Source organism: Nyctibius grandis, chromosome 12 (assembly GCF_013368605.1).
Source record: "Nyctibius grandis isolate bNycGra1 chromosome 12, bNycGra1.pri, whole genome shotgun sequence".
Classification (NCBI taxonomy): Eukaryota; Metazoa; Chordata; class Aves; order Nyctibiiformes; family Nyctibiidae; genus Nyctibius; species Nyctibius grandis.
The window spans coordinates 2,871,074-2,895,669 of NC_090669.1; the positions used below are offsets into that span (position 1 = coordinate 2,871,074).

A 24,596-nucleotide genomic window follows, 5' to 3' on the forward strand; every position below is an offset into this window, starting at 1 on the left:
ACACAGGGAGAAAATCCTTCAGCCAGTACCTGGGATCTGCACTAGGAATTCACTGCAGTAAAACTACAGAATGTGTTTGCCTATTCTCAAAATATTTGCCCATATATTTGAATTCTCTTATATGATCCACAGCTTTACAGCAGCTTCTTTTCCTTTAGCACAGCCAGGAGAACCTAGATGAAAAGGGTATCAACAGAAAAATAATCAGTAAGCCCAGTGGTTAGAAACCCTGTCCGTATTTGATTCCCACCTTCTTGCCGGAGACTAACTACAAGATTGTAGGAGAGTCATCACTGTGATGACAATCACTTACTGAGGCTGCTCAGTAAAGGCTCCGTAAAGGCCACGAGCCAGATCGACTGTGCCTTGTATGAGCATGGAAAGCACTGAAGCATGATAATTGTCAAATAATTGTTAGACTTCTGCCTATAAAAAAGAGCCATCTTCCACTGACCCGCTGTTAAGGTTAGATCCTGTCCTTTTATATCCACCACTGGATGAAAAGTTTCACTCCAGCTGATATCCCTTGCCCACCCCTGTCTTTTTATACCACTGCCTAAGGTCATTTTTAGTATGGGAATGTGAGCCATCATCTGAAGCCACTCCTCAAAGCACACAGCACTGACTTGCTAGTTAATTTTATCTCTAGTCATGCTTGAACAATCTCTTGATAACATAACCGGCATTTTTTCCTTTTTTAAACAAGAGCTGTATCAATAGGAGAACAAAGCAGACGAGTTAGGCATAAAAGCAACAACATTAAACGGAAGGTAAGAGAACACAGAAAGCAAACTCTATAATTACACTAAAGCATAAAATTCCAACTCTCCCACTCATTTCTGAGGGAATATGGAGAACAAAGATTGTTGGCTATTTTTCAATCTTGTGATGTTTCTGAAAACTTCAAGGAAACAGTATGCTTATGCAACATCACACAACTGCTGCTTTCAGATAGCACGGGGAGCAGGATCTCAAATTTATGAAAAGGGGGTGTTCAGTTTTCTGCCAGAGTGGGAAGAGCTGGATTCTGCCTCAGAGTCCCATGATTTCCATGTTATCTCTTAACCTTGTTTGCTAACTGCCTGCTCCAGGGACTTCTCTCTTACAAAGTTTAAGACCCAGCTTGGCTCTGGTTTCTCTGGCTGTGAGGGACAACATCCCTCTCAAGGCTTCTACCAAGTTAACAAATTTTTGGGGTCTAATAAAAAAGCTTTTCAGCAGACTGCTCATACCTCAGGAACCGGCTCCTCGAACTGCCTGCCGGTGTCAATTCTGAAAAGCTCCCAGGCAAAGAATCTGTTCAGTCAGCCCCTTAATCACTAAATCATTTCAGCAGGAGTCAGTGAGGGTTTATAACCTTCAGCAAGACCTACAACTTGGTGTTTGTAGGTGTTTTTAACTTAGCACGACCTGATACTCATTTATAGAGAGAATGCTCTACTTGGGATTCCCTTAATGAGACCACTAGGCTCTTAACTTTCTTTCTGCAAGGCACATGCTTCTTCTCATACCCCTTTGCCACCAAAGGAAGAAGGCAAGCCTTCAAGTGGCACAGCATTAATGAGAACTGCCTAAAGCCTTTGTATGCATAGTCATTCCCTCGCTATGCAAGTCAAAGCAGGCTGCACAGATACTTTTCCATTGATACCGACAGTGCTGCTACCAACGGAGACCAGACACTGCAACCGGTTGAATATACACAAGAATAAAAGCCATCTGTCTGACAGACTTGGCATTTCTCGCTGAATACTGCAAAGAATTCACAAAATAAAACTCAAGGAGATGGTGTTGCAGGCTGTTTGCTGAAGGGTTACCTTTCCTAATCTCGGTTATGCATTCATTATCTGTTTGCACACACACACAGTGATGTATTAACTATGAACATGCAATGGTTTTGCTAATTGGCTCAATGAGAAAAGCCTAAACATTCCAACTTCCTTAATAGGAACCAATTTAAGACAGTACTTCATCCCTTAAGGGTAAGACTGCCTGCCTGACATTTTTATTTAATATTAATGTTGAGTCCACTGAAATTCATGCACAAAATTCTGTAGAAAACCAAGCTTCTGCAATAACATAAGAGGTGGTCCTTATATAGGTCACTTTAAGAACATACATACGCCAGCAAGTATTTACGAGAACTCATGTCTCTCTTAGAAAACCACATACATCTGCCTTGTCTGGTCTACACCAGCACGTGAAACAGGTTCCAACCCTAAAGCAAAAAACAGACCACATTAAAGCAACCCAAGTAACCGTCCTACCCATTTCAATACACTTACAGCAAAGATTATTCCAAAAAACTCATGTTCTCTCCTATTATCTGCTCTCTCAAGCCCATTTATTCATCTGCACTTCCCATCAAAAATTCACAATTAATACTTTTGGAAATGCTGACGTCTTCAGCTTTAATTTACAGATGGCCTACAAACATATAAAGCCCTGGTGAACCAGAACTCTGCAAACCAAGTGTCTCCAGCTGTTTTGATTATATGCAGAAGATTTTAAAAAATATATATATATAGCAGGGTTTTAAAAAACAATCTGCAAGTAGTTTCAGGTCTCTTGGGTATTGATCAAGAACTTAGAGTAATTAGCCAGGGTTCATTAAAACTTGCTCCCATTACCCTCCCTAGATATCTAATCTGAATTCATTTACACAGCCATGTGCCACAGGTGCAAAATTTTAACCCCCTTAAGCCCAGCTTCCCATAATATGCACATCTTTTCCCATCAAGGCTTCACCAAGTTTTTGCTCTGTTTCTATTACATGGAACCAGAGTATTTTCTCCTCCTGACTTTAGTATCAAGCTCCTCCAAAGGGTCTTGCCTTGCAACTTCAGCCACCAAGGTTTTACCTGGATGAGCTGACACTGTCCAAGTCTCTCCAAGGAGGAGCATATCTAGAGCAGGGACCACTGAAACACATGAAGCCACTCCTAAGCGCTGCCATTCGCAGCCAAACACACTGAAACCAGCTCCTGTTTTCCCTGGACAAGAACTGCTTCGTGTTCATCAGCCACCCTGGCCACAGGAGCAGCAGCCTTTAGCAAGGAAGAAGACAACTGTTAGAAACTTATTACTCCCTGATTTAATTTGCTTCTGTGAGTCGAATCAGTGCTCACTTCATCAACTGCTTAGACCTCCAACTACTACCCATCACCCTGATTTACGTTAATAACATGCAGTGCCTCAGTTTTACCTCCCTATGCATGGATGCTCATGCTAACATGCTCTTTTAGAGCATCTTTTTCTATCCCATCAGCTCCAAGGCTCTTAACCAGAGCGCTGAGGACCTGACGCAGCCTTACCCAGCCAGCAAGCCATCACACTTCAGCCTCTCCCGAAAACACTCTTCCTAGGAGTATCACAAAGCATGACAGAATAAAGCGAGCCGTGGCTTTTCAGAGAGTGCTCTCCCCTGTTGTACTCTGCTGAGGTTTTAACGCATGGTAAAGACAGTATAAAAAGTGGGACAGGAGCTAGATATCAAGGGCTGGCTGAGGCACACAAACCCCCGGGGAACGCTGACCTTAGGAACGAGGCATTTGAAAAAGCACAAAAACCTCCAGGAAAGGTTCATTAGAACCTTTTAATCATCTTCCCCTGACACATGATAAACAAAATGCTTGGTTCAGAGAGGAAAAGCATAAATGTACATATAATTAGCCCATCCTATTACTGTCATTACTGAATGCCACGCAGTGTGAAAGAGGACAGACCAAGCTTTTCCCCTCAGCTGAAACACATGCTACCCACACCTCCCCCAAACCAGCCAAACACATCCCCGAGACAATCCCTTCAAAAATGAGCATTAAAACAGAGAAAAGCTCCGTAACCAAACAGCTTGGGAATAAACAAGGCAAATCAACAGCAGTAAGATCTTAGGGTGCAAGGGTTGCACTGCGTACTTGAAAGCTGTACCGAACACGCACTGTTTCATCCAGAGAAATCACTCCCAGGAGAAGAGCTGACCACCTCGTCCAGAAACTGTTAGGTTGAAACGTTTCTGAATGAGTGACCAGACAGGCCAGCTTATTCCACAAACAGAAGAGAGAGACTGTTAATAAAGAAATCCAAGCTAAAGCTGTTTCCCCTTAGGGGAACAGGGTAGTCCCAAAATCACCTCTCAGGACGTGGATACCTCAACACTAAGTAAATGGTCAAACAGTCTAAATGAAGTCAACTGGGGAGTCTTTTAAAAAAAAAAAAAAAAAGAAAAGAAAGAACAGATTACTCACAATTTCTTAAACAGCTCAGAGAAAAAAAAAATCTCAGCTTAGGCTCACTAGGGCATTTTGTAAAAATTCAAACACCTTATAAAATATTAGGCCCTGATCACACAGGTAACAGGTACTCAACTACAACACATCCACATAAGAGATGGGCATCATTTTAGTTCTGCACTCAGTTTATTCAAGTTTGGGCAAGCCTCACACATGCCAAGATTTAAAACTATTAAGCTTAATTTTACATTTAAATCCCACACACCCTACCCAAGCAACCAAGCTCTGAACACAAAGCAAGCCTGAGGGGCTGGAAGTGCAGTCCTCCTGCTCCCTTCATCCTAAACTGTTTCATATGATGTTATGTCATGTTATTCAAACGCAAGTGTGACCGACAGGCCTCCCTCTCCACTCCACCGGCAGCTCTCCAGGGAGCAAGGGTTATTTTGAGCACTTTTATCTGTTGTTTTCCTCAATGAGTGCTTTCAGTGAGCCGCGAGTTTCATTGATAAACTACCCAACTGTGTCCAGAGTCCTACAGCCAAGGGTAAGATGGAGCACTGCAATATTCCCCAAGTCACAAGTGGTATTCATCACACACGTACCTCAGGCTCTTACACTCTCACGCAGATCCACAGCTTGTTGCAGATTACATGCTACTTCATAAACGTGTGCGAGAAACTTGGCAAGACACATTGCCTGGAGAATATGAGGACAAGCCACCTGTGGCCCTTCCCTCCTCCACAGCTGCTCCCAGGGTCTCTGTCCCATTAAAAGGAGGAGTTCCAGTCTTCATGAAGGATGAATGCCCAGGGCAACCAAATCCCGACTATTTACCAAGCACATGAATATCAAATCTAAGAATAAATAAGCTCTTCAGGGCAGTAATACCCTGCTCCAGACCACACTTCCCTTTGACAAGAGCCTCAGGCATTTTGGTACAGAAAGAGCATATTGTTCTTCTCATAGTCCTAGAATTTGCTCCAGAAGAAGGGTGAAGCAACAGTTCAGTCCCACACAATGTTTTTAAGACTCTGAGACGCTACAGGCAAAAGAAACTCTTCCATATTTTTCACAAAGCACCTTCCATGGATTAGAGCTAGCAATGGACAGTAGGAGAGGATATGAAACAGCAGGCAACTCAGATCTACGCCCAGTGCACCGTTACCTTTTGATACAGCAAGTCTTGCCAGTAACTGTTAGATGTGTTCATTTTTTTTTGTAAGGAAGAATAAACATAGCTATGTCTCATTCAGTTGAGTGACTACCTTAAAAAAAAAAAAAAAGCAACGCAATTTGCTTGCCATTAAGAGATGCCACTCATTCCCAAGATTATACAGGCAAAACTCAACTGTTATGGAACATGTAATGCTGAAAAAGAAAAAAAAACAACCCAACCACCTCACCTCTGTTCACAGCACCTGTGACAGACTCACTGTTTTGCCCACGCTTTCAGCCTGTTTACTATTCTACTGTTGCCAAGTACTGTAGCTGAGGAAACCAAAGCACAGTTATTTTAACCAGCAGCTCCCAAGTGATGCAGGACCCTAACACAGGTTCTCCTCCAGGTCCAGCCCAAGACGTCATCAACTTCAGGTACCTGTCAGATATACCGTACCTTTTTCAGCTTGGACAGCCAGACCCACAAAAGAACAAAAGTGAGCAAGCCAGTAAGACAAAAATGAGACAAGGCTGCAAATTAAGAGCGCATCCATGGGGATAACTCCACAGGAATGGCAACTGATGTGGAAGAAGAACTTCTCCCCCTTGCACCAGAGCTGTAGCAGTCCTCAGAACAAGATGCAAGATGTGCTTTACTAAGGTGGCCACTAACAACTACTGCTACCTGGAACACCAGGATAGAAAGGATTTCTATCCTTTCCAAGACACTTATTCTGGAAGATTCACCTGATCACGTACCTCTTCCAGGGAAAGGCAGCATCTTTCTACTGTTACCAAGATAAAAACTTCCATGGCCAAAATCCCAGCAGTATGTCATGCGATCCAAGAAGAGGTTCTAATAGAAATCTCTTATTTGCTTCACTATGAAATCTGTCATTTGAATACATACAGCTACTGTATTCACCGTCATCAGGCCGATTCTGTGATTTTATCAGTATCATGGAATATTACAGTCTATATATAGGAAAGTAAGTACATTCCACACAAGAGCAAGCTAGAATAATAGTTCCTGTACCTTGCCCTGGAAAGACTCAATTAAGATGATTTGGCTAGCACAGCTTTGGTTTGATATTTGAATAATAAGGGATATGAAAAATTCCATGTAAAAAAACAAACAAGAAGAGTGTCCACCTTGACTATCAATGATGGCTACATGCCCAGATGCTCAACATAAGCCTACTGCTCTAGTATCCCATGAGAAGTAAGAGTCGCAGCTGGGAAACAGGGGCAAAGAGCACTGCCTGCCTGAGACTGGATCCTCTCCACTTCTGCACATCACCTTCTAGAAGCAGAGAGGAGAATAACCCTTGTGTCGTCATCCTTCCCTTCGTTTCTAGGTGGCTTCATGACTGGGAAAGTGGCTGTGCTGTTCAGTTCTCCATCTACCCCAATCTCTTGCTATAAAGATGCTGGTCCACTGACAATCCATGTGGCTCACATGTCCAGATGGTTTCAGATTCACCGGTGTACACAGAAGGAATCTTACTACTGAAGTCCTGGATTCAGGTCTGAACACACAGTAAAACATACCCAAAATACTGCTACCAAGAGACAGGACCTAAACTGATGAACTTCTTACAGAGGGCAAAAAAAAAAAACCCATGAGCTCTGTAAACACAAAAGCAAACAGCACTGTACTCACACTGCCCAAATTTTACTCACATGCAATGCTTCAACAGCTCTGAGGCATTGTTTTAGATGTCTTTCAAAGACAACCTCTAAACTAATTTTATGTCTTTTAATGCTTTTAAAAGTGTGTAACATTCAAACAAAGAACTTAGAGAAAACCATGCAAAACCCCGTGCGGGTTGTTCAGGAGTACTTTCAGCAACGTGATTCCCAAGGGAGTGAACTGTACTATCAGCCAGCCTCCACAGGTTTATTCTAAATGGTTCCTGAGAACAAAAGTTCAGTTGGGAAAGACTCTTCTGGCCCAATTTCACATTGGAACAATTGAGGTACATGAAATAATACTCTGCATTAAACCTGAGGCAATAAAGTTTCTAAGATATACAGAGGTTCTCAAACATTTTAACATCTAACAGACAATAAGCCACTCCACTGCCTTGCTTTTAACATCTTCCCTCTTTACCATTCTGCTTGAACGTCTCAATATTAGGTTCACAGTGGGGGTTTTTTTAAGCCAAAACTTTGAGCTCAAAAACAGAATCTCAATTCCAAATTAGTGATTCCACTAGGTAATGGACAAGTGATTACAGTCAGACAAACTCCATCTCCCAACAGACCAAAGATGACTTTAAGATGGCAACAATATGCTGCCACGTGAAGTTATTCACGATGTACAAGTCTAAGCCATAGGAAGGTTTTTGCCTATTTCCATTTGCCCTGAGCCACTTCAGACAATACACTGGATAATACAGCTGTGATGGGCCAACAGCCAGCACGTAAAGTGACTGGAGCACTGATGCCCACCTTCTCTTTTAGTTACACAACAGAGAAATCCAGGTTCAACCCTCCTCCCAACTGTATACCAACACCACGCAGCCTACCACAGCTCTCCCATATTCCTAGAAAGTTTGCAGAAAACGCCTTTTGCAAGTATTCCAAGTTTAAGACACTGTGAACCCTAGTGACTAAAACAGACATTAGAAGACAACATTTATTAAATAATCTTTGAGGGCATCACAAAGTCATGATGGATTTCACTGGAATGTCTCAAGGAAGGAAAGTATTTGGGGAAATTACTTCGGGAAGAGCTGACATACAAAGAGAAGAATTCAAATTCCATCAGCACTCTCCCTAGTAGAACAAGTTTAGACTATGGTTTTATACAACAGGAGGCTGGAAGAGTTCACGAATGCCTGGAGAAGGGGAGGGAAACAAAAAACCCCATTGTTTGTGGCTTGTTGTATGCTTTTCCCCTTTGTGTAGGCCTCACCTGTGAGCTGCTCATAGAAAGGAAACCAACGTAGCCTCAGACCACGTGAAAGGCGTTTGATGTGGACAAGCTCAAGCCACGCTGCCAAGTACCTGAGCTCGAATGAACTCTGAGTTATTCCAGGGAAGTCTGTCCTATACACTGCTGCTACATTACCAGTGATGCTTCACCACACAGTCGGTGCCTGCTAAAGCACAGGTAAAGGGTCATGAAGCAAAAAGAGGAAACACAACAAGATTTGCTTTGTGTTCTGTGAGGAAAGTGCAGAATCACATCCCTCCTACAACTACTATTTTCCACATATACTTCTAATTAAGGCTATTAACAATAACATCAGAATGAGCAAACACCTTTAGAGCTGTGACTCAGCTAATGGAAAAGTATGTTCCCTAGTAGCACACCTTCTCAGGTGATGTTGTTATCTGTTACCATTGGGATTCCTAGAGACAGGACAAGCATTCACCATGGGAGTCCCATTCCAGTACTCAGTTTAATAAAAATGCAGGGAAGGCTTACACCATGAACTAGTGTTTCAGCTTTTTCTTTTTCAGCTTTAAAAAATAACGTTGCTTCATACGACTAATCAGAAACAAAGTAAGTGAAGATGGCTGCTGATCACTGCCTGGAAGCCTTCAGTTCAAAAAGTAAGCAATGTTACTACATTCACAAGTTCTTTGACTTCTGCTGCTGACAGTGACTCAAACAGTGCTCTGTCTTCCAGAAGTAACTGCTGTTAACTATTGTCTAACCTGTACTTCCCTCCAGTAAGCACTGACCTGGTATCCTGCTGAATCCTTGCCTGAGAAGCAGACAGTTGCAGAAAATTCACCTGATTGCTTTAAGCAGAAAAAATAGATCATTAAGGTTGCCATAAGAAATGTCCCATTCAAACTACACTTCACAGCACACTGAGCTTCTCCAGTTCCACACCGACTAAAAAAGGTTTTCTTGTATGTTTTTCTACACTACTCCTTAAGAATGCAGTTCCGGTTGCCAACTATAACACACAACTCAAAGTCTTTTCCATGCTTCTTTAATGATGTCACCTGCAACATCTGTACATTACTGAAAAACAGACTGAACCTTTGGTCTGAAGAGTGGCAGCAAGAAAGACTGCATCAACATACTCACTGCTTACACAAAGGCAACTCTACAGACTTCAGTAAGGTAAGACAGATGTCATCATGAATCTGAACAGCTGCGTTACAATATAAGATCCAGCATCTCACCCCTCACATGTCTCAAATATTGAAGCACCAAAACCACAGTGTTCGTAGCATCAGTTCAAAAGTAACCATCAAAAAAAGCAGCAGGGTCAACACAACATCATACATGAACAGCAACATAAAATGCTTGACAAGTGAAATTCACAGTCAACAGTTTTCTCCACCTGCATTTACTCAGGACCTCCTATCAATGGAGACCAGATTTTGACTAGCCTGTCTGAATTCAACAATAAGAGGATAACACTAATACAGATTTGATTAAATCACCACAAACATGGTTAAAGAATTGCAGTCTCATGAACAATCCATGTTGTAAATTATGACAACTGCGGTGTTGCAGTGATTTTACTTGACGGCGGTTAGTTTTCCTGATTTCATGACATATGTAGATAGGCCACACAGACACTGACATAAGCAAAAAATCAATTTGACAATGAAAGAGCTTACTGTAAGCTTCTTCCAGATCTCATTTCAACTCAGCTGAGAAGTGTAACAAAAGTTGACTCAGCTCAAATCAAGCCTGGACTGTTACAGAAAGTCTACAAGCCAAGCAGGTTTTGTGCGGGGTTTTTTTTAATTCTATCAAAACTTTTTGTAGGGCAATTACCTCAACACTTAAAAGAATGCATGCTCTGCTGAGTTTGTTTTGCAGTTCACTTAGCAGAAAGTATTTCACCCTGCACTAACAGGACACTCCAGAAGAAAGTCTCAATTAGCAAACTGCTGAGCATGATGAAGGCTGATGAGCCTCCTATCAAGATTCAAGAGATCTAGACAGCAAATTTGCCACCAGATCATGCTAGGCATCATTTTTTAAACAAAAGACAGCACATTTGCCTGAATGATTTTGCATAGCAGAGCTGGAATAGCTATTTGTTATTAACCTGCCCTGTTACATAGAAGTACTTAATTATATCAACATAACGAGCTGCGTTCTCTAGAAGAGACTCAAAACTCCTGAGAATCAAACAAGGAAACTACAAGAAGTTTTTCACAGAAGAGCACACCAGTTCTACCACTAACTGCAAAAGAGTAAAATACTTCAGGCGTGTAGAGAAACCATAAATACTTATTACATTAAATACTATCTTTTTGTCACCTCAGCAGTTCTTATGCATTGTTTTGGGCAAAAATGCAAATAATAACATGCAAATAAACATTCCTGTCCTGCACGATTAATGTTCATTTCTCCCTATGTTGTTACCTGGAAAAAGAGATATTAGATGTGAACCACTACTCTTAAGCCACAGCACTGACAGTAATAAAGACATCAAATGTATAGTTCGAGTTAAGGCAAAATTTTAGACATTACAACCGAGTAATGCACTTCCATGCAAAGGCATGAAATCGAAGCTCACAAAGCTGAAAGAGCTACAAGATACACTTATCCAAAGGATAAAAAAAATAAAATAAATTCAGGCACTGCGCCCTCAAAAGACAGCCTTGAGAAAACAGACTCCTCTCTAGCTACTGAAGGAAATTCCTCAGCTCTGAGCTGCAGACGTTCAGACACCAGCGTGCCAGGACACAGTTTTTATGAATGCCACCTCTGCTCAGGAGCAGAACAGTACGGGTTTTCATCTGTCGTCTCAACAAAGAGAGGCTGCAATTACGCTACAAGCCGGTAGCTGGGGAAAGGAGGATCTCTGCTCCTCACCTAACACACTGCAATGGATACTGACAAACTTTCATCCAGAAAATGAAAGTATCCCATGACAGCAAAGAACGATCAGCTAACAGAACTGAAATTTTTTTGTGCCATAGCAACCACCTTCACAGACCTTAAAACTAAATTAGTCAGAACATCAAAAAAACTATTTGGAGGCAAGATTTCAAATAAAAAGGCAATCACCTAGACCTTTTATTCATCCAATTCGTTGGGGTTTATTATTAGGAAGAATAACTGCAAAGCTTTTTCAAGAATAAGGATACATTTTTCAGAGACCAAAACAAGCAGAGTCCACCAAGAAAGCGGCGCTCGCACGCAGGAAAGCTCCACTATAAAGAACATCTAGACATTATCTCTATACTAGAAAACAAAGACGGCACATAATTTGCCTAGAATAATCTTCCCTCAAATCATTCCGTTCCAACCATGACAACGCAAAGCAGCCCCACAGCTAGAGAGATCTCCTTTCCTCCAGTATGGGGAAGGAGAGGATGCAAGTGGGGAAAACACAATCCAGCTGTACCTGTCTCCGCTGTCACAACTGACCCAGTCTCTGCTTTTCGACCCATTCAGCTACCAGGCTCAGTAAATCACCTCCCCATAACCGGACCTCTGCATGGCACAGCTTTCTCAGTTCATCCTGAGCCAAGCTCAGACTGCACAGCCTGCATCAAACTTTACTTCTCCCCTTGTATTTCCGCTCCTTTTCTCCTCGGTATCCAGAGCTGCAGCAGGCCAGCAGCGCCAGCTCACCAGAGGAGGCAAACTTGTACGATAATCCCTTTTATTAAGCCAAACATCCCAGGCCAACCTGATACATAACCAGCTACCGCAAGTATCAGCATGCCAAGAACAGCACAAAACTCAAAAAACCCGACTCCCCCCTAAAAAAGCCCACAAAAATAATTCTCTCAGATCAGCAGAAGCGCAGCAACTGTTAAGGTCACTAAGGATATGGAGAACTAAGGACCTGTGCTTAATGCTCTGTTCACAAGACAGTAAGTCCAGGACCTAGAAGGAGAGAGACCATCTTACCCTCCAGTCACCTCACACCTGGCTTTAGTAAGATGCAAAGGGTACTTTTAAATATTGCTACATCCTGAGGTGAAGCCAAAGGCTCATGCCAAAGTAAGTAACCCAAACACAAATAAGACCTTTAAAGTGTATTTAGAATTTTACTATAAGGCTTAACTACAAAAGCCAGGAGGAAATTGGGCTTACACTATCTGAACACAAGAAAAAGAAGAACTTCAGAACAAAAATGTGGCTAATCTCGGTTAAGAAGTCAAGCCTCAGGAGAAGAAGCTTCAGAGAGTGTTCCAGCCTTGTCTCCATCATCTCCTTCTGTTGTTGCTCATATGTTTTTTTCAAACCTTAATCTTCTCAATCCTTCCTCCAAGGCCCAACCATTCCCTTCCAGTGACTGTGGTGGATCCATCTCCCATTTACAGATTTTAGAAGTAGGAGGGACCAGTCTTGACCATTCAAATTAATTTGCATCTGCCACAAACCACTGTAAATTCTTCACCAAATTCAGCTTGAGATAGAATGATATCTGGAGATTTCCAACACAGTTGTCCAGGCTTCAACTCATACAGAGTCTAGCATCCACTTACAGCCCAGAAATTAACTCAGTCTCTTAAAATTGCAACACATTTTTACTTTAAGTCAGCTCAACTTCAACTACAGGTAAGAATTCTCCTTTTTTCTTCCTTAAGGATGTAAGAGCATCTAAACTCCCTTGTGCTGTACAGATGGCTTTGAATCATCACCAGGTCAATATCCCTTAGAAAAAAGGGAGAGTGCAAGCAAAGCCCTTGGCAAGGCTTAAGGTACATCTTCCAGGTTTCTGATCATTGCCTTTAAAAAAAAATCCCTTTGCGTGTTGATATCTGAACCAGATGATAATGCTGTAGGCACTGTAAGAGCATCACCAGAATACTAACTGCCTACTCCTTTCCAATAGTAATGACTAGAGAACCAGAACAGCCTCCAACCCACAACTACATACTTACCACCCTGAGAAACAGGCAGTTCCCATTCAGAAGAGCTCACCCAAAAGCCAGGGAGAATGCCTAGAGGTTTCTTGGGACAAAACCAAACTATAGGCACTGAAGGAGCTGGCCAACTCAGTAAACAGTAAGTCTTCGCTGTTTGCATTTCCTAAAAGCTAGCCCACCCCCGTGCTATGTTTAATCCACGGCCCTCAATTACTCACAGCTCTGGACAGGTAAACAGTCATTTGCTGCCACAGCCCAGACATCTCAAAAAAGGTACTTTAAATGCCAGCCTCCACTGAAAGACAGAAATAACACGAGTACATGCTCAAATATGAGATAATGTCACATGCTGAGTCAAAACAAAACCTTCGCCCTTCACTCAATAAATTATGGAGATAAAAGGAGGGGGGGAATAAAATAAATCAAGCTACTGTGACAGATCACACTTATCCACCTCAATGCAACCAAAAAACTGCAGGGAGGCCTTCACGTTTCCAATCCCTTTACCAAGAAAGTAGAAAAACTAGAGAACAAGTACAGAGACTGAGCACACACCTTTCTGTCAACTACAGTGTTATCGAAAGAGATGAAGACTCCAAGCATGCGTCACTGTCTGGTTTCTCTTTTCCATCTATAATTTTAAAACTTTGGTAATTTCACTGGCACTATTTTATCAAACCACTTAAGGAGCTCAGGTACATATAAAGTGAGGAATAAAACATTTATATGGAATAAACGTGCCAGTTCCTAACCCACCAAATGTTACACGCTTCCTAGTCTGGTAAGTCACATCAAATGACTCTTCTGGCCTTTTACACTGACTGTGCATCTGAAAGAACAGGAAAAATACTATTCTTAAAATACACAGCTTTTAAGATTAACTTGTTTTGCTCGTAACCCAATCCTCAACATCAAGAGAGCCTTATTTTTTCCCAGAGAGCAGAGCATTCAGGCTCAATTATACCGTCCCTGCCATAAAGGTGCTACCAGAGAAACGGAACCATTCAGGGTGAAGAAAGTAGCAGGAGGCCAAAACTTTGATCTCTAATCCCAACTTAACCACGACCGTTTGATCCTAGAAAAATTATTTAGCCTGTAATGCATTCGCATTATACAGATGGATATAATGCTTTAAATATTACATAATCTTTACGAGCTCAATGCAAGTAAAGCTCAGCAATTATGACATCAAGTTAATTCAGTGATTAATCAGAGCTGAGGTATGTTTTAACATTAAAATTACGCTCGCTAATAAGCCAGAAAAGAGAGCTACACTGGTTAAGGTATTTTCATACCTGCTAATGTTTCCTACCTCAAATTCAACAACTCAGTCATGTTTTAAATGCAAATCATCATTAAACATGCAAAATTTTTTACCTAGCAAATATATTAATATTTCATGGGTTTATTTATACTATAACCACCATGAAAATTACTTTAATAGGCAGCCCATAAAAAGGGCTTAAAGGCTGCAGTCTATGTCGAGTGAAATACAAGCTCTGAAGTCACTCTAGAAACAGGCTAGCAACCAGAATCATTTCAGAAAAAAGCACTTTAAAGCACATTTTTAAAAAACAGAAGGATACACCACCCCATTCTACTCTTTTTATATCTCGGCACAAAGTTATCTGGATAACAATTAAAACTTTGATGACACAATTTAAGTGACTCAAAACAGTAACGTATCCAGTGCACAAATAATTTTAACTAGAAGGAAATTAATTCATCTGGAAAACACACCAAAACTATTGATCCTATTTTCTGATTATAGTCAAAGATGTTTAAGCTGACTAGCTCTGACCACTACCTCCTCCAATTAAGTAGCATCCTTCCCATTCTTCTACAACGAAAGGGAAGCAGAAAAGCATGATTGTCCCTTGATTTCTGTCTATCAAACAGTTGAACAACCTGAAACGCAGAAGACTTCTGCACCTGCAGAAGCAGACTCCGCACTATGCCAATTAAGCATTTCACTGACTTGGTGGAAAATCAGTGGTAAAGTATTTGATGTCAGGCTGGGGGTCTGATTTTTCAAAAAAAAAGAATTCTAAAAACATGCAGTGCTTAAATACCTGTGTTGATAATACTTTAAATTGACACTCCATAAGTAATCTCTCAACATCAAAACTTTAAAACTTATGATTTTGGGGTTTGGTTGGTTTTTGGGTTGTTTTTTTTCCACTGTTTTCTCCTGTTTCAAACTATTCTTTGCTGAATGTTTGTGTTAAAAGCTTCTCTCAACATTCAGCTCACAAGACAGGCTGCTGTACCAGTCAACCACAGACTCAATACTCCTGTTCCTTTAGATTCAGCTACCCAGCAGAGGAAGGGAGGACTTACTTTTAAAAGCATTCATGGTAACAAACCAGCAGATGCTGAAATAATGTGATGGCATTCACACTGGCTAACAAACAAGCACATCTTTTCTTTCATCTATAGTTTATGGACTCAAAGAAAAGGTTTCAAGTAGTTGTTTCCCCTGATTATTCAAATTTAAGTGTGTCCTAGCTTTTCCTTATCACGCTAAGAAGAAAAATCAACTGATAATCTTAACAGCTCTTAGTAAGGCTCCCGGTTTCAAAGGGAAAGTTTTTCCACTTTAGAGGAATATTTCACGTGAGAAAAATACCATCTTAAACACCTATGGAAAAAAAGGCTGCTTCTGCAGCCTCACTGCATCTAAAAATCTTACCTGCTACTTGTAGCAAAGCAGTATCCAAATTTTGTCCTCACTGATGCTATCACACACACAGCAACTCCTCCAAATCTGCCATTTACTATAGCCCGGCTTTTTTTAAATGGACTTGTATGACTTAGACTAGTTCCCCACCCATTTGACAATGTAATTGTCACTTTTCTGGTATCGTCCAAACAAGCTGTCAGATGCTCTAGGGTCAAAATTAAAAGTTACATCAACAACGGTAACAGCTAATAGGTGACTTATTTCCTCTGCTATCACCTCCAATGCAAAGGAAACGTCTGAGACAACATCTGACCCCACTCCCTATCACCTGATGTACCACCCAATGTTTACAACTCATGACTTTTACTCAGAGTCTAAATATCAAGAGTTAAACAGTAGGGATGCTCAGAAGTCAGTTATTTTAATTCATTTCTCAGAGCAGCACTCCGGGAAGTCATTTCTACGTCAGAATGCAGCCCATCACACCTGCGTTATGGCAAGCGAGTTGCTGAGCCTAAGACCAGCTGACAGTGCTCTTTACAGGCTGACAGACAAATAAGGACAAGGCTGCAAATGGGCACCTTCGGAGAGAAAACTCAGTCCAAAACGATCCTGAGATGTCCTGTCGATGCCTGGGATGTCACCCCAGGAAAAGATTCACCTTCAGCACTGGATACCTGACAGCGTTACAGCTAGACAAGACCAACAGCCAGCAAGGTACTGACACCAAGGCTGGCTTTGAGAGGGGAACAGGAAAACCACAAGCAAGACATAACATTCAAAAGACAGGGGAGTTTTCATGAGATACACAGAACCAACATAAGGGCTTGTACTTGCTGAAAATAAAGTGTGATGCGAGGCATCCCTTCGTCTTTTCCCTCTCCCTGCACAGCCTTGCGCCCTAGCTCAGCCCACACCTCCCTCTGCGTTTAACGACAAAACTATTCCAGTGGAAAGCTGATAAACTAGATGATAAAAAGGTCCACCTCACTAAAATGGCAGAAAACCAACAAGCACTGGAACTATGAAAAGAGAAGGGAGGGGCCACACAACTGGAAAGAAAGGAACAACAAGAGCTTGCCTTTTTGGCAGGCTGGCAGTTGTGAGCCACCTCCTGTAAGGGCAGCTTCCGAGATCCTCTCAGTGCCTCCCTAACAGGGGGTCCAAAAGGTCCCAGACAGGTGGGAAAAACAGTAAGGGCCAAGTTCTTCATAAAGCAAATATCAGAGCACTTTATAACTGTGACAGATGTTGCATCAGGACTCATTTAAAATGTCTGCCATGAGTGTCTTACTAAACTATCCGTCCAAAATTAAAACACGAAGGTAGATATAAATCTAAATTATTTTTGGATTTTAAGCCAGGAAACAATCACTGGTTCAAGACTCCCCTTGATGAGAGTAACCATTAAGTTCACTGCCATCTGCTGTCTCTGCAATAAAAGATGAGAAACCAGCACAGTGTTTTCCTGACTGCATTTCCACTTGATAAAACACCATTTAAACTGACCCAGCCTGATATTCCTGGACTTCACAGCAGAGAAGCCAAGAACTAAACGGACCTCAACACCAAAACAGCTCACCAAAGACACTTCCCCCAAAGGCATCTTCAAACTGAGCAAGAACCACCAAGGAATGAATGAAAAGGTCGGGCTAGAAAAGACTCCGAGGTGGCAACTCAGGGGTTTTTTGAGCTAGACTTAAACCACTCACGACAGATGTTTGCGAACAACAGATCGCCCAGCCAATCCTGCATAAACTAAGCCAGGTCTGAAGACTGTGTATCTAGTTTGATACAGGCACAAGCAAGCACTGGAAACCAACCACCTCCGCGGCTGAGCTCTACACCAAGGTGGGAATCTGAACCTGAAAAAAAACCAAACCCTTCTCAGGTCGCTGCTGCTCCCAGCAAGGCGCCTTCCCTCGGCGCTGCGGGCGGGACTGTCCCCAGACCTCTGAAACGAGCAACGCTGTGAGGCACCGAAGGCACAACGAAGCCACCCCACCGAGACCTCTCCCTCCCGGCGCCAGCCCAGAGGGGCAGACAAAGGGGGGTGACGGCAGATTGAGGCTCCTCTCCCGGGGCCCCCCGCCACCCCCGCGGGCAGCCCCCGAGCCCGCCCGGCCCCTCACACGAAGCTCCACAGCGGCGGGGGGGCGGGCGCAGGGCGGGAAGCGGGGCCGGCACCGGCCTGCACACAAACCTCGCTTCTTAAAACAAAAACAATCATGAGGTAAATCAGGCGCGGCGGCGGCGCGGGCCGCGCTCGCTGCCCCGAGGAGGAGCGGCGGCGCGGAGCCCCGCTCTTTGTTCGCCGCCGCGGGTAGGCCCGGCCCGGCCCGGCGCGGCGCCCGGCCCTCACCTCACGGACGTCCTGCAGGCACTCGAGGACGGCGAGGTTGTTGGCCCAGCTGTGCTTGGAGCAGAGCCGCACCACGTCCTCCCGGCACACCGCCTCCTCCGACAGCTTCCACCCGCTACCCGAGCCGCCGCCGCCACGGGGACCCCGCGGGCCCGCCGCGCCCGGCCCCGCCGCCTGCCCCGCTAAGGGCAGGCTGCCGACAGCGACGGGGCCCGCGGCAGGAGGGCCGCCTGCCGCCGGCCGCGCCGCCAGCGCCAGGAGCAGGAGGAGCGCCGGGCCCGGGCAACGGCTCCGGACACGTCCGCACGGCGCCATCTTGGGTCCGCCACCTCCGGCGCGGCTGCCCGCCCACCCAGCGGCACGCACGCCGTATGCAAATCAGCGCGCCGTCTGACGTCAGAGCGCCGCGCCCCCCCGCGGGCCACGCCCGTTTCTGGCGAAGGGGCGTGGTTTGGCCTGGCCCCGCCCCCGGGGCCTCCCGTAGCCCCGCCCCGTCCGTCGTCCCCTCAGGAGGTCGAGGCGCAATCATGGCCCCCGGCCGCCATGACACGCCAGGCCAGGCCACCATCACAGCCCCCACCTCCATCACAGCCCCTACCTCCATCACAGCCCCTACCGCCATCACAGCCCCACAGTGGCCCCACAGCCCGTCAGCCACGCAGGACGGTGCTCGCCAGGCTGCTGAGCCAGCGCCAGTGGCAGGGGACACAAGGCACCATGCCCCCAGCACAGGGAAGGCAGTCCGGCCCTGCACCTCCCACAGCGGGTGCCCAGAAGCTGGGGCCAGTTTTTGCCCAGAATTTCTCGGTTCCCACCCATGAAACGCAGCTCGCAGTGCCGTCCTCCTCAGAGGGGCGTTGGGGAGAGTTGCTAAAAGCCTGAGGAGGTCTTGGCTGCCACGGTGAAGGAGGGCGTAGGAAAGGCGATGGTGCTCAGAGCAGGGCTGGATTAGCGCGCAGGAAAGAAAACCTGGGGCTGCGTATGGAACAATGAAGAAAAAATACTGAATAGCTGCTTTAAAAACCCAGAAACTTGAATAAAACATTGGGGAAAAAAAACCAAAACTATTGAATAGTGACTGTCAGCCAGCCAGGATGCCCGTGGACGAGGGCTCGCACGCCAGGATGGCCCAGCCCTGGGGTCCCCTCCAGGGACCTGGCAGCCAAACAAGGGCAGAAATAGCACATTTTTGTGGTGCCGCAGGCCTGCTCGTTTCGGGGTTTGGTGGGTTGGCTGCACCTCCTGCCCTTTCAGCGCAGGGCCCACATTTCAGGGTTGAGATTTGGCATGTCATGATCGTGGCTCCGTATAGGCTTTCTTCATGGGGATGGAGAGAAACAGGCGCTCCTGTAAGAGTAATCTTGGCCCCAAAGCAGGATCTACAATGTCTGATCCCATTGTAGATGGGATCTGCAAGTTTCTCCTAGGGCAATAAGGTCCACGTGTTGGGTTGGTGGCAGTGGTGGGACACAGGTCTGCCACCAGCTCAGCAACCACAGCTTTTTGGGTGCCTTCAGAGTCTCCCAGCAGCAGGATCCCCCCAGACCAGCTCACAGCACCCTCCCAGGATGGGTTTGTCCCAAAATCTCAGCTTTGCTTCCAAAGGCAGATGGAAACAGGGGACAGGGAGGACTCTGCCTGGCTGACTCCTGTAGCAGTTTTCCCAGCACAGGCTGGCATTGGTCCAAAGCTGGAAGCTTTTGCCTGGATGCCAGGGCACTCCACGGGTCTGCTATGGCTTGGTGAGCTGGGGTGAAGCCGAGCTGCAGGGCTGCTCCCTTCCTGCCTGGGCAAAGCCCTTCTTTTGGGGACGCCACCAGCCATCTTACCCACACCAGGAGCTACCAGAGCACCGCGAGCAAGCTGGAGCCCACCACGGCCACCAACTTGCAGCTGCCTCGTCCAGGTGAAGAGCAGGGCAGGAGAGGGAGGGGGAGTCAGCTGGCAAAGTCCCTGCGCTTCTTGTATTTGAGTGTCACGCTAGGACATGGCACTTGGGAAAGTGGCTTTGTGCTGGCACCCGGGGGCTGCGCAGCTGGGAACACTTAAAAACAAAAGCCAGCAAAATCCAGCCCGTGCTTGGCAGCCCGTTTGGCTTGGTGGAAGTTATTTGAAGAGCTAGCCCAGTGTGAGAGCTGGCTCCGCTCCTCCATCCATCACAGGACAAGGACAGAGGGGAGCAGCAGAGCTGGGTTACAGCTCCCTTCTCCTTCCCACACCCTCGGGAGCCCTCCAGAGCTGATGAGCAGAAGCAGCCCACATCCTTCTGCCAAGCGTCCCGTGCTCACGGGGAACCTCCTCCCAACCATGGCTTTTAACATCCTGCAGAACCCACCATTAAATAAGCATTTAATAAAGAAGAGCCCTATGGTCACCATGTCCGTGCAGCACGTTAAACAAGGAAGAGGTATTTCTGTGCACATAACGTCTGTGCCATAACCCCAGCGGTTCATTGCGACTGCAGACCTTCTCCCTCGGCACAGGCTGGGTGGAAGTTCCCTTTATTGCCCCATTTGAAGCGTTTTACCAGCAAGGCGCTCAGACGCTGGGTGCTGCATTAAGTGCTCGCAGTCGTCTGCTTTAAGTCTCACTGCTCCAAGCAATAAAATGCATTTATATAGCCCCCAGCTTCACAGAGTGAGGCAGGGGTGAACTGAGCCACTGGGACGTCTCTTGCTCCTTCCCAGCAGCGTCCTCGCCCTCCAGCTCACCGCCTCAGAGAGAAGAAAAGCTCTTCCTTGGTCCATGCAGAGGAGCTGCTGCAGTTTTTAATTGGATACAGACTGCTCACTCCCACATGGCCACGGGCACTGCTCCGAACCTCAGCTCGGTCTCCGTGCACACACAGAGGGGCTCAGCTGCTTCCCTCCAGTGCTAAGGGTCCCCAAAACTTCAGCGCTGCCTTTCCCAACTGGTGATTGTCTCTACCAACAAGTGGTGTTGCAGAGAACCTAGGCAGGTGCTTGGTTACCGCCAGCATTCAGCGCTTCTTCTTGATGGCTCAGGCAGCAGCACGAGCTTGGTGTTCAGTGTTTTATTTGCACAACATGCACAGGTTCGGCCCCACTTTGTGTCAGCTTTTCTGGTAGGTCAGAGTCCTGCAGCACTGTTCCTCATCCACGTTAGGAAATAACCAGATGGCCACGGCAGGATTTAACTTCCGAAGAAGCTGTGGGCAAACAGGAGACAATATTCCATCTCTAACCTCACAAGTGCCAGGGGAGCTGTGTGCCTCTCACGCACAACTCTTTGTCCCTCTGGACCTGGTTTGTGCTTTTCACAAAAGAGCAACATTGTTGACACATCTTTGCTTTCACGAAGCATGGGAAGCCCCAGGTTGGTCCCGCAGAGCCTGTTGCTCCCCCTGCCCCATATTTATGTATCTCTGTGTTGCAGTTAGCACTTCCCTTTGAAAAATAAAAGGGCAATTTTCCAACCCTTCCTCCACTCTGCCACAATTCTTTCCCCCTCCTGCCTCTGCCTTCCTGAGCACTCAGCGCTGCTCCCAGCTTGACGTTGTTGGAAGCACGTGGGGGGCTCGCTCCCCCTTCTGCCACCTCTGCCGCTAGCAGAAGCGCCAAATAGGACTTGATGTGAGACTAAACCCCCTGGACCCTCAAATTAATTATGCTTCACGGGGTGGGATAATCACTGAAATTAGTTTGAGGCATTTTTGCCTGTGCCTGTTACCTGTGAGGTCTGTCCCAAGGATTAGAGAAGCATTTTAGGGCACAGTTCCCCAAACTCCTCTAGTTTTTGGCTACTTAGAATTACTATTTTGCAAGAGATGGGGTAGGAGCCACATCCCCCATCCCCTTGGTGTTCTTGAGATGCTGCTATGGCTCCAAGACTTTCTCAATGAGATCCCCTGTACCAGGGCACCCATTTCCTACGGGCACCCACCCCATAGCACCCAGTGCTCCGTCACACCCGGGCACCCCCAGCTCAGCCGAGTGCAGCCTATCTTTTTTAGCAAAGAGAAGTAATCCGAGCACGAGGCTTTTCTGCCTTCTCAGCACTATCTCTAAATGTCCTTAACTATCTCCAAAGCTAATAAACAATGCTAAATGTTGTTACCTTAACTCAGGGAGGCTGTTTACGCTGACACGCTTGACTTTGCAGGCTCGCAGGGGACGACAGCAGCTCGGCGGAGGGGCAGGCCCGCTGCCAAGGTGCCGCGACCCCCTCTGCTCGATTTCGCAGGCAGCTCTGCAACATGTAGAGACGCAGCGAGACTCAAAGGGCCTCTGAGCACGCAGGTAATTCACATTTTTGCTGGCAAAAACCTTAACTGCAGATTTGCTAATAGAAAATCAAAAGTGCCATCCCAGCAGGGGAGACCATGCCCCCTCTCCCCACCTTTCCAAGCAGTGAAATCTTGTTCTTTCCTAGTTACTAGTTCTGGCATTCAATGCAAAACAAACCCAACAGAAAACGAGTTTTTGATTGCTTGTTCCTTTGTTTCCCCCCCTCTCCTCTTCCTCCTCCCTGAACTCCTTTTCCTCATACTCTCTCTCCTTCATAAACCAGCAGAAAGCCAGGTCTGTTAAGGGATTTACCGCCTTGGTTAGAAAATCTGCTAATCTACATTAGCAGAAAATCTTGCCACGTCTCCTTGTAAACCGAAAAGGAGAACTAAGTGAAATCCCACTGGGATTCTCAGGCTACCTCAGTGTAACAAGCTTCAGATTAAGCCGCTTGTTTCACTTGCTGCATTGCCTGGTTTTAATCCAATTTGGTTCAGGACACACAAAATAGCCGCTTTTCCACCCTCTGCGAAGTGGCAGGAACAGCCAGAGCCAAGGGGGAACGCTGGCAGCTCCTGCCTTGCGGTGCACGCACACAGCAACCTGCGCTCGCTTCTTCGCTCACACTTTTTTAGCCTTTCCTTTTTGTCCTCTGCAACATTTTTTATTATTTTTATTGAAATCTCACCCTTGAGTCACTACAAATGCAAGGGAGGATGCTACGGCAGCGAAGTTGCCATGGTGCAGAGGCCAGGTGCAGGCAGGGAGCTGGCTGCCTCCTGACCCACCGCAGGCTGACGCTGGATCACTCCTGTTAGAGGAACAGGGGAAGGACAGGGCTGCTCCGGAAAGCACAGCTCCCTCGACACCTCGACAGCCAGCCGCCCCCTGACATCGCTCCTCCACAGGGTGCGCAGGCTGGATGGCGTTCAGCGCCAGCACGGCCGAGCTGCTGCCGCAGCCATCTCTGCCCATCGCTGTCCCTCAGGCCTGGTTTTACAAGAATTAAAATCAAGAAAGGTGCTCCCCCTCTGCAATAGCCTGGGAAAAAAAAAAACACTAAAAAATGCCTGGGCACAGCGAAGAGCAAGGCCCCGTCTGCAGGAGCCACGGCGCTGCCCGGCTTTACTTATCTCCTCACATCAGATTTACTACAGGAATTGCCAAGGGGCCGCCCTGCTCCACGATAACAAAATCTTCCCAGAGACAGAGGCAGAAATAGCCACATAGTGGCTTATTGCCTAAAACACCGGTGAAACAGCTCAGCCTCTAATGACAGCTGCCCTGCATAGTGCAGAGACACTGGGTTTTTCCTTCCTTCCATCCCAGAATCTGCCCCTTTGACTCCAGACAGAGATGAGCAAATATTTAATTAACACGTTTGACCTTTTATCAGTCCACGATGCTGATGGCTTTCTGCACGCAATTTTGGTGCTCTTCCCTGGAGCCTGCTGCAAACCTGTGCCTAGGACAGTGTTTACCAGATTCTTCACATCTCAAATCTTTGAAAATTTTCTTTAACCCTGGATTTGAAAACTGAGACATGAAAGTGTCATCTTCCATTATTATTTTAGTAGCATTTAAGTTTGTACCTCTGTTCCTGTAGGGCGGTATAAAGCAGAAAATAAGTGCTACCTAGAAAACCAAAAGCTGAGAGGCCTTTTAATACCTTTTCCTGTCTGCGTTTAAAATGTCCAAATTTCTTGTGGGAACAGGGGTTGGAGTTGCCTCAACATAAATGATGCCTCAGGAGGGCTGAGAACAAGCAGCTCATTGCACTAAGCTGGCAGAGAGCAGCCTACTCCTGCTTTTAGCTGGCATTAACTTCTCACATTATTCTTTCTCCTAACCCTTTGTTCCTAATCATTGTTAAAATGCCACCAAGTCTCACATCAGTGAGTTTATTTCCAGTTAAAAGGATGTCCCAGGTGCGTGGCCTGACTTTGCTCAACCCTTTCCTTTCCCCTCACCTGGTCAGAGCAGCGTGGTTCGGTGAGGACTCTTCGTTCACCAAAAGCCCCCCTTATCTCACTCTGAAGCTCAGTGTGACTTGGGAATACTATAAAGGATGAGAGACCTTACCTGCGTACAGGGATGCTTGT

General features: G+C 45.7%; 1 protein-coding gene across 1 annotated transcript in view; it reads right to left on the reverse strand.

Annotated features, from left to right (window-relative positions):
• The window catches only part of GLG1 (golgi glycoprotein 1), an 85,376-nt gene extending 66,814 nt beyond the window's left edge, over positions 1 to 18,562 (reverse strand). Inside the window, exon 1 of the mRNA XM_068411267.1 lies at positions 18,248 to 18,562. Within this exon, the coding sequence (XP_068267368.1) occupies positions 18,248 to 18,562 (315 nt within the window). The remainder of the gene's footprint in view (positions 1 to 18,247) is intronic.
• Between the last annotated feature and the right edge of the window lie 6,034 nt (positions 18,563 to 24,596).